Below are 10,695 nucleotides of genomic sequence, written 5' to 3'. Positions count from 1 at the left end.
CAAAAATCGGACTCTACCCAAGCGCACGCACGTAGATATATGCACGTGCATATTGCTGAATGAAGCGACCACACCTGTAAAATCCATGCCCAAGAGCACACGGGCACACACCCCGCGAGATGTGGGGAAAACCTGGACTCGCCCATAATTGATAGAATCAGGTCAGATCAGGTGTCTGAGGTCAGCATTCCCATGCRTAACACTGATGATCATTCCAAGCCTAAATGAGAGGCTAATGGTGTATTGTTGAGGACATGGGATAACCTCGCTAACAGCAGAAAATGTAACCATTTCTGAAACCACATTGAAACATTGTGGGGTGTTTCATCCAGCCATGCCTGCAGAGCAGCTGCATAGGCCCTGGGCYATTTTTATTTCAAAAATAAAAATGTGGGACTATGCAGACTCCTGKATCAGCAGGTAARCTGAATGACTSTTTTATTAAGCCAGTGTGTTAWGTTGGGGCGACMGGTAGCCTAGCAGTTAAGAGCTTKGAGCCAATAACCAAAAGGTYGCTGATTCGAGACTACTAGGTGAAAAATGTGCCCTTGAGCAAGGCACTTAACCCTGATTGCTATTGTAAGTCGGTCTGGATAAGAGCCTCTGTTACTAAAATGAGGAATTCGTTTTTACGGGTTCAAGCATCGAAGCTTGGTGAATCTGTTTAATATTTCCTCCAAAATGTCTTAAAATGTATGGATTTACATTGATATGATAACTGCGTGTGAGAATCAGTCAGAAAGTTGCAATGTCTGTGTAAACCTTAAATAGCAGTCAGGGGTTCCCCAGAGTTCTGTTTTAGGACTACTCATTAGTCGATATGCTGTAAATGACCTCAGTTCTTACAATGGTCATTTTTACATTCATTTCAGATGACTGCATAATGAATGAGTAGCGTTGTATATTAGATTTTATTGGTGAGAGTTGTTCATTGATTAATCGTTAGAAGTGTTTTTATATATTTTTTAAGATTGAAAAGATGGTGTTTAGAGAAATATAAGATATATGCACTTTTATGTAGAATTAACAATGTGAATGGTAAAGTGGGGGGTTGAGGCCTCTTGGTAAATCTCTAGCCCCTTATACCACCCACCACTGCAACCTGTATGCTCTAGTCGGCTGGCCCTCGCTACATATTAGTCGCCAGACCCACTGGCTCCAGGTCATCTATAAGTCTATGCTAGGTAAAGCTCTGCCTTATCTCAGCTCACTGGTCACGATAACAACACCCACCCGTAGCACGCACTCCAGCCGGTATATCTCACTGGTCATCCCCAAAGCCAACACCTCCTTTGGCTGCCTTTCCTTCCACTTCTCTGCTGCCAATGACTGGAACGAATTGCAAAAATCGCTGAAGCTGGAGACTTAAAATTCCCTCACTAACTTTAAACATCAGCTATCTGAGAAGCTAACCGATCGCTGCAGCTGTACATAGCCCATCTGTAAATAGCCCACCCAATCTACCTACCTCATCCCCATATTGTTTTTATTTACWTTTCTGCTCTTTTGCACACCAGTATTTCTACTTGCACATCATCATCTGCTCATCTATCACTCCAGTGTTAATTTGCTGAACTGTAATTACTTTGCTACTATGGCCTATTTATTGCCTTACCTCCTCAYGCCATTTGCACACACTGTATATAGACTTTCTTTCTTTTTTCTATTGTGCACATTGACTGTACGCTTGTTTATTCCATGTGTAACTCTGTGTTGTTTGTGTCACACTGTTTTGCTTTATCTTGGCCAGGTCACAGTTGTAAATGAGAACTTGTTCTCAACTAGCTTACCTGGTTAAATAAAGGTGAAATTAAAAAAATAATAAATTATGCTGTTGTTCAAATGCACAGATCGCTTTATATAGTGTATATTCCTAAATAAACTACCTGTAGTTTGACATCTTGGCTTAATATTTCTGCTGCTTTCCTCCACCTTCCAGGGTTCTCAACCAATCAGAGACCTTCACTGCACACATGCACACACCAAAGRCGGTTTAGAATATACTGTCTTTGCACATACTTCACAAAGAACACAGGAAATAACATTTCCTGCTCTAATTGTGTCAGTTTCTGACAACGGCTATAGCCTACACAGCAGGGTAATTCAACATTCACAAGACTTGTAAGGTATTTACATAAGTTAAATAATGCAGTACAATCATACTGTATGTTAGTCTTTCTTAGCCTATAGGTTTACCTCTTATTTGTTAGATGAATTGGTTATATTAATAGCAGTTTACCAAACAATAATGCCTGGGGCATAATCTACGCTTACTGGACCTTGCTTTAACTGGTTGAATTTGTCTTTAACCAAACAAATTACTGCAAATCATCTGTTTTCTTTGACAAACTCCAGTAGTAAGGTTTATTTGAAATACATTCATAGTTTTCTTAGTTCCTCACGCATGAGGGTTAATTTGTGTGTGCCCCTTTAAGAGCGTCCCGCGAATCTGTGCCAGAAASAAAAACAATTTAACTATGGTAAAATAGGTCTYTAGTTTTGAACGGTTTGGTGTACCAAGGAGCGGTTTTCTRCATTGCAAAGGTGCAACCACGGACACAAAGCCATGCTCCGTCTGCTTCTACGGAGTGGCTGCGGTTCTAGATTTTCTGGAACCTGACTTGCCATCGTCATTTAAAATATGAATATGTAAAAACTGTGTGAGAAAAARCATATTTWATCAATTTTGAATTCAGGCTGTAACACAACAGCTTCTGAAATAAGTCAAGTGGTCTTTACATTTTAGTCACTTAGCAGATACACTTATCCAGAGCAACTACAGTTGTGAATATATACATTTTCGTACAGGTGCCTCGTGGGAATGAAACCACAACCCGTGCTGAACGCAGTGTAGATGGGCACTAAATTGGCCAAAAGGGAATTGTGGACGGCCCTTTTGACAATGGCTCTTTTTTTACAATGCCTAATAATTGTTTTACTACCCAAATACTTGGTAAACTAAATTAGATTGTTTATTTCAGTTGTTCTACCTTTAAATATTTTGGTGTTTTTGTGCATTTACATCCACAGTTACATTGTAAAATGGCTTCTTCCTTGAAACGACGCAAAACGTGCTTGATGCTAAAAGTGAATATATAGGAAATGGAGGCTCTGCAGAGGAAGCACAAAAAAAACGCCATACCTTGATGATAACGATACCTCAGATGGAATAAGGTGATCTATATTTAATAATATGTTAATTTATTATGGTATTGTGGGTTTTTGTAGCACTCTTGAGTCACTGTTTGCTATTTGTGTTTTTAAAATTGTCAAACTACTTAAAGGGCAATGCACCCAGTTTTCAACCTCATTTTCATTATTTCCAGCACAATACCAGTGTCAACATATGTGAAAATTAATTAGTTAAAAGGTTGACATCATTGCTGCAGTTGGATGGAGGTACACCACCCCACCAGCCTGTCCTTTGACACCAGACAGGAGGGTCCATGGACTCATGGCCGCCAAATCCTGACCTACCATCAGCATGACAAAACAGAACCGTGGATTCGTTGGACCAGGCAATGTTTTTTAACGTTCGTTCTCCTCCTCGTCTGAGGGAGAGCATGGATCGGACAAAACGCAGTTTGGGTAGAATACATGATGATTTATTGAGGAAAGACGAAGACGGAAAAACTCTTAACAAACTATAAAACAATAAACGACGTAAACAGACCTGAACATGAGAACTTACAGACAACGAAGAACGCACGAACAGGAACAAACGAAACAGTCCCTTGTGGCACAAACACAGGAACACAATCACCCACAAACAAACGGTGTGAACAGCCTACCTTAATATGGTTCTCAAACAGAGGAAACGTCAAACACCTGCCCCTGATTGAGAACCATATAAGGCTAAATAACAATGAACCTAAACATAGAAACAAATACATAGACTGCCCACCCAGCTCACGTCCTGACCACATAACAAAGCTAAACAAAGGAAAATAAGGTCAGGAACGTGACAGTTTTTCCACTCCTCAATTGTCCAGTGTTGTTGATCGCGTCCCCACTGGAGCCACTTCTTTTTTAGTTGATAGGAGTGGAACCAGTGTGGTCGTCTGCTGCAATAGCCCATTTGTGACGAGATTGACAAGTTGTGCGTTCCGAGATGCCGTTCTGCACACAACTGTTGTACTGCGCCGTTGTTTGTCTGGTTGGCCGCCTTTTTGCTTGTACGATTCTTGCCGTTCTCCGTCGACCTCTCATCAACGAGCTGTTTTCACCCACAGGACTGCCGCCTGACTGGCTTTTTTTTTTTGTTTGTCACACCATTCTCGCTAAACCCTAGACACTGTCAAGCGTGAATGCTCAGGAGGGCGGCCGTTTCTGAAATACTGGACCCGGTGCTCCTGGCACCGACGATCATACCAAGCTCAGTCGCTTATGTCACTGGTTTTTCACATTCTAACGTTCAACCGAACAGTAACTAGGAGCGATCCATTTTGTGAACGGGTTGGTGTACCTAATAAACTGGCCGGTGAGTGTATGTAGACATTGTTTTGGTGCTGGAGATGAAGAATGAGGTTGAAAATGTCGGAAATGCCCTTAACTCTTTACAACCCCCTGAAGGGTGATAGCTCGAGCAGCGTTTGTCTATAGGGGGTTATTAACAACAAAAAGTTAAGCTTAGTTGGAGTTGAAAATGTTTTACTGTGTTTGTATCAGGGAAGAACAGACAGAGCCATCTGTTCCTGACTGTCAGTCCATGAAGAGCGAAAAATCCATACATCTTCCACTACATTTCAACGGTGTCTACCCCACCTCTGATAGGTGAGTCTTCTGAAATGTTGTCTTGTATTAATTTTTTCATTAATCAGGGACATTAATAAATCAGACTTGAAGCCATTGATGACGTCACTCAATCGTTTCCTATGTTAATTCTCAGTGGTTCATTTGACGTTTCGAGTTGTATTTGTCACATGCACAAGTACAGTGAAATGCTAAACTTGCAAGACCTTCCCAACAGTGCAGTATTCAATATCAAGATATTATAACAAAAAAACAGAGAAATAAGAAAGGAAAAATAAAAACAGGACAGTGTAAGCTACATACAGGGTCAGTGCCAGTACCAAATGTACATTGTGAAGAGATATTGGAGTAATTGAGGTAGATTTGTACATGTAGACAGGGTTGGGATAATTACTTGAAAAATCTAATCCGTTTTTGATTAGTTACATGAAAAATAAAGTAATCAGTACTATACTTCTTTGGATTACTCAAAGTGATAAACATAATTCGATTACATTTTGATTACTTTTATTTATAGCCTAACACCCAGACATATTTTAAAACGTTTAGAAACGTTAGTCTAATATAGCATTTTTTTTATTTAGTAAGATGAGTATTTCCAAACTGGGGACTAGTGTGAGAGCATAGTCTAAAGATCCAGTAATTGTTCTATTCATGTGTAAGAACATTTTCCAATGGTGGCACCAGCCCATGATTTGGTCACGTCACAATTACGCAATGAAAAAGGAGTAGCCTCATCATCTTATAAAGCCATTCAAAGTGTTCCATTAAGAAAGAAGTGTACTAGACCTGTGTTAAACTAGGTACAGTATTTTGAATTTTTTATATATCAAGTTGAGTTCCTAAATTTAGATTTTTGGGTTCAGTAGAGATGAATTTGTCTACATCTTTTTGGGCTCTAATATCACATAGGCTAATTCATGTGGGACTGTCGGCGTGATCAGAAGCTCCTAGTTCCCAGTGGGAAATTTCCCTTGAACGACCCTAAAGTCGGAAATACAAGTAAGAAAATCAGAGAAAAGGTTGTTGCCGAGTTGTGACGTTTCACCACTGACCTTTCACCTATTCAACCAAAATCTGTTTTTGACAATCACAAACCTTATCAATATGGAGAATGTAGCTAGTTTGACCATATGTCAATGTATAAATGACTTTATTATTAGCAATGTTAGCTTGCTTACCAAGCTAGACAAAATCTTAATGGTTGAAGAATTTTTCCGACTTTAAACGCACGTGAACACATTCATGACGGACTTCCAAGTTTCACATTTCCCACAAGCACATGTCATCCTAATTCACCACCTGAGGCAAGCTACAACTCTAATTGTAGCCTAATATTACTGATAGTTAGCCGTGTAATTAATGTCTAACAGTACATTTAATGTATAGGCATATGTTGTGGGTGGGTGTGTGTGGGTAAGACACTGTGAGTGTGTGTATATAGTCCTTGGTGGGGGTGGCCAGCTATTGACTATCTGTTTATAAGTCACATGGCTGAAAAGTGACTGGTAACCGGTGTCGTGTCTTTGGCTATGCCGGATTAAGTGATATGACATGCTATTCTATAAAATCTTTTCTCTGTAATTAATATTGCCTGATTGAGCTAATCATGTAAATGTAATTAACTAGAAAGTCGGGGCACCACGAAAGAGTGTTTATAGAGCTGGTATCTTCCGAATAAACTCTTAAAGACCTAGTAATATTCTACATCAATAGCGGTCAATATTAATCAACACCTTATTTCAGTCTCATCTGAAAGTTGTMAATTCTTGGTTATCTTCACAAACCCTGGCTAACAAGTTGAATCAGCAATACAAAATTGGGTTTAATTATTYATTTACTAAATACCTAACTAATCACACAGAATTACATATACATAGAATGCAAATTATGTCATACAGAAAACGTCCCTGGTGGATGGAAACTGTATGACGGCTGGTTACACAAAGAGAGCGGGTTGGGCTTGAATGAAAGAGCGGGAAGACTGAGGAACAAAGGGAGAAGCTAAGCTTTCGTAAATACAGTATCTTATGCATTCTAAATTACTGCCCATTTGGAAAAGGAAAATACAATAAATATTTACTCTGAGCTGCGCTTCGGTAGGTTGGTCGTAGATGCTGGCCGTGTTGGCCAACAGAGATCTTCCTGTCCTCGGAAGAATGTCTCTGGTAGTAAATTGTATACGTTGTAGTATCTTCGTTGTGTGTTAGACTGGAAACATCGTCCGTCCTTTCCTAGCCCACGTTTACATTGGCCGCTGCTAACTCAACGGCTAGGAGGTATCACTTMTGTAGTGAATAAGAGTTCAAAGTTCATACCATTCGCAACCAAAGCTCACGCTGAGGTTGGCTTAGTTCTGTAGTTGACATGTTAGTCCTTTTCAACGTATGGACCGTCGTCCTATCGTCCTCGGAACAGGAGGTTACATTTGTCAAGGGCTTATATAGTGGAGGGAGAGAAGGGTGTGTTTCATAGTTTATAACCCATGTCTCTTCACAGGGGCGGGTCACTGATTGAGCAGAGCTCTAACCTTATGAAAACCCAAATCTCTCATTTGGAAGCTAAAATTATATTTAATCTTTTCACAGATAGTTTTATATTTATACATTTAAATTGCACAACAATTCCATGTGAATCTGATAACTAGAATGTGTAGACTTTCCCAGATACAGTTTATGTCGTCCTGTCATCAGTCATAATGTCTCAGATGRCAACCGAACTGACATCATATTCATTAAGTACCGACGCATATTTTCCACTGGTTGGATTACCGAAATATGGTTCCTTTCCCCCCACCGTTTGATGTTCCCAGACTCTCTATGTTTAACAAARGCTATTCAAGAGTCCTTCAGTAGAGTCAAGAGAGAGAGGGGAGAAAGGTATTTATGGGGGGGTCATAAACCTTACCCACAGGCCAACGTCATGACACCGGAATAGATCAATATTTATGGTAATATATATATATACCGTAATTTCCGGACTATAAGCCGCTACTTTTTCCCACGCTTTGAACCTCGCGGCTTATACAATGACGCGGCTAATTTATGGATTTTTCCCGCCTTCATAAGATTCATGCCGCCAAAAAACTGAGCACCGTCACATAATGTGACGTAAATCGAGCGCGCTCAAACTTCCCATCATTCTGATTACGGTAGTCATTTTGTCACCCTCATCATGGCAAAGACATGGAGAAATGCATATGATGCAGCTTTCAAGTTGAAGGCGATCGATGTGTTTGTTGGAAAAGGAAATAGAGCTGCTGCACGGGAGCTTGACCTTAATGAGTCGATGATAAGACGTTGGAAACAGCMGCGTGAGGAACTGACTCAGTGCAAAAAGACAACAAAAGCTTTCAGAGGGAAGAAAAGCAGATGGCCCGAACTAGAAAATGAGCTTGAAGACTGGGTCAACACACAGAGAGCAGACGGCCGAGGTGTTTCAACTGTGCAGATCCGACTGAAAGCCAAAACAATCGCCACCGCAATGAAGTTTGAGGATTTTAGAGGTGGACCATCGTGGTGTCTAAGATTTATGAGACGTAAAGGCCTGTCCATCAGGGTGCGAAGAGCAACTTATGGTCAAGTCTGCCAGTGGGTCCTGACAGCGTGGAGCATTGTCAAAAAATCCACTATCATCAACGGGTTTCGAAAGGCTGGACTGCTGCGTGTTGAAGAGGGCAGCATGAGCTCAGCGGGGAATTTGCCTCCTCCGGATGAAAGTGACGAGAGCGACAATGAAAACGATCAAACATCGGATGAAGCAATTCTGAGGCTATTCAACTCCGACACCGAAGGAGATGACTTCAGTGGTTTCAGTGCACAGGAGGAGGAAGATAGTGACCAATGACTTTCTTGGTAGGCTACTGTTTACTGCTATTTTATTTATTTTTTGTTACAAGCCGTGTTTCGTTAAAGCCTATTTATTTTTGTTACAAGCCGTGTTTCGTTAAAGCCTATTTATTTTTGTTACAAGCCGTGTTTCGTTTAAAGGCTGTGTAAAGTTCATTTGTTTCAATGTACCGGTAGGCACCTGCGGCTTATAGACATGTGCGGCTTATTTATGTACAAAATACATATTTTTTTTTAAATTCAGTGGGTGCGGCTTATATTCAGGTGCGCTTAATAGTCCAGAAATTACGGTATATATTTTTTTTAAAGTAACCTTTATTTAACTAGGCAAGTCAGTTAAGGACAAATTCTTATTTACAATGACGGCCTACCCCGGGCGACGCTGGGCCAATTGTGCTCCGCCCTATGGGACTCCCAATCACGGCCGGATRGGATTCAGCCTGGATTCGAACCAGGGACTGCAGTAATGCCTCTCACTAAGATGCAGTGCCTTAGACCGCTGCGCCMTCGGCAGCCTACTAATGGTAATATTTACATGTAAACAGGAGTAAAAGTGACCAGTAGCAGGATAAATAGATAKATACTAATAATAATGGCAATCAATAATCAATGAACAGCAGTGTAATGGTGGTAATAAATCTAATCAATAAGCATTTTAGCAGGAGCTTGGGTTTGTATGTGACTAAGAGTGACAGTGAAGGTTGTGTGTGAGTGTGTCTGAGTGGGTAGAGACCTGTGGATGGGCATAGAGTCCGTGTGGATAGTCTGTGGGAGAGTGCGAGCAGTTGTTAGCCATTTAAGTCTTCTGGCCATGGWRCTGAAGCTCTTTAGGAGTCTGTTTGTCTGGGCCTTGATGCACCAGTACCGCCTGCTGGACGGGAGAATGGAAACAGTTTGTCTTCTGGTCGAGGGTGGTGTAGTTGCCACACCAGTCGGTGATACAACCAGTCAGGATGCTCTCAATGCTGCAGGTAGTTTCAGCCTCCTGAGGGAGAAGAGGCTTCTTCACAACTGTGCTGGTGACCATGTTACCTGAAAGTCCTCAGTGATGTGGACTCCAAGGAATTTGATGCTTCTGACCCTCTCCACTGCAGCCCTGTGGATGGGTGAAATGTTTAGATTTTTTCTCGAACCTATGCTCCAATGCCCACAAATTCTGTAACATTGTCTACTCACAGTGGTAGCCATACACACTTCAATGCAAAAGATCAACGGTCTGTTCACCTGTATGTTATAAACCATGCTTCCTTTCTGATGCATTGAGCTAAACACTTGAAATAATAGTAACTCTAATAGGTAATTTGTTGTAGGCTACAGGTACTTCGGGAATATGAACCCATCATTACTAAGCTGCTCCGAATGTACGACGCCAGGACATGGAAATCGATTCTATTGTAGTCCATGTGGGTGTTAATTACGTTACGAAGGGCAGTTCTGAAAAGTTGAAACTGGATTTTAAAGAGTTGATAGACTCTGCTAAACACTAACATAAACGCATCATGTCTGGTCCTCTGCCATCTCTGAATCATGGCATTGAACACTTCAGCAGGATTCTCTCTCTTCACAACTGGCTATGTGATTATTGCAGCTCAATGGATGTAATATTTGTTGACAATTTCGATACCTTTTGGAAACAAAACACATTTTACAAGGTAGATGGGATTCACCCAAATCGTTTGAGATCCTGGATCCTTTCACAGCACCAGGCTGCGTTGAGACAATGACTTATCAGTGACTCAAGYCCAGCTCAGCTAATCCCTACCATTGTGACGCAGAGTTATCATAATGCTTCAGCAATTGTACATTACACCAGGGGTGTCAGTAGACACAATGTGAGTAACTTAATTTATGTCCGTTTAACTGCCCTGAATGCCTCTACTGATCCTACAGCTCACAAACATAAAGAACATGAGCACATCTACTGCTGCTAAGCTTCCCAGTAAWGCAATGAAAGCAAGTAAACATTCCAGAAGAAAAGTGCTCAAAATAGCCCACGTTAATACATGTAGCTTAAGAAACAAGATTCATGAAATCAATAATTTGCTACTAACAGATGACATTCATATTCTGACTCTAAGACTCACTTAGATAATAC

General features: G+C 40.9%; 1 protein-coding gene and 1 long non-coding RNA gene across 2 annotated transcripts in view; one reads left to right on the top strand and one right to left on the bottom strand.

The window, feature by feature from the left end:
• Window positions 1-2,017: 2,017 nt before the first annotated feature.
• Window positions 2,018-4,774, top strand: LOC112069776 (uncharacterized). The gene is made up of 3 exons (XR_002893793.2): window positions 2,018-2,126; window positions 3,031-3,174; window positions 4,669-4,774. It is a non-coding gene; the product is annotated as an uncharacterized lncRNA (long non-coding RNA).
• A 4,622-nt stretch (window positions 4,775-9,396) lies between these two features.
• Window positions 9,397-10,695, bottom strand: part of LOC112069772 (receptor-type tyrosine-protein phosphatase mu-like) — a 130,772-nt gene continuing 129,473 nt past the window's right edge. Inside the window, exon 6 of the mRNA XM_024137148.2 lies at window positions 9,397-9,585. Coding sequence (XP_023992916.2) covers window positions 9,397-9,585 — 189 coding nt within the window. The remainder of the gene's footprint in view (window positions 9,586-10,695) is intronic.

This window comes from Salvelinus sp. IW2-2015, unplaced genomic scaffold (genome assembly GCF_002910315.2).
Source record: "Salvelinus sp. IW2-2015 unplaced genomic scaffold, ASM291031v2 Un_scaffold1114, whole genome shotgun sequence".
NCBI lineage: Eukaryota > Metazoa > Chordata > Actinopteri > Salmoniformes > Salmonidae > Salvelinus > Salvelinus sp. IW2-2015.
The sequence above is the reverse complement of the archived record's forward strand: the minus strand, read 5'-3'. Positions and strand labels throughout refer to the sequence as shown.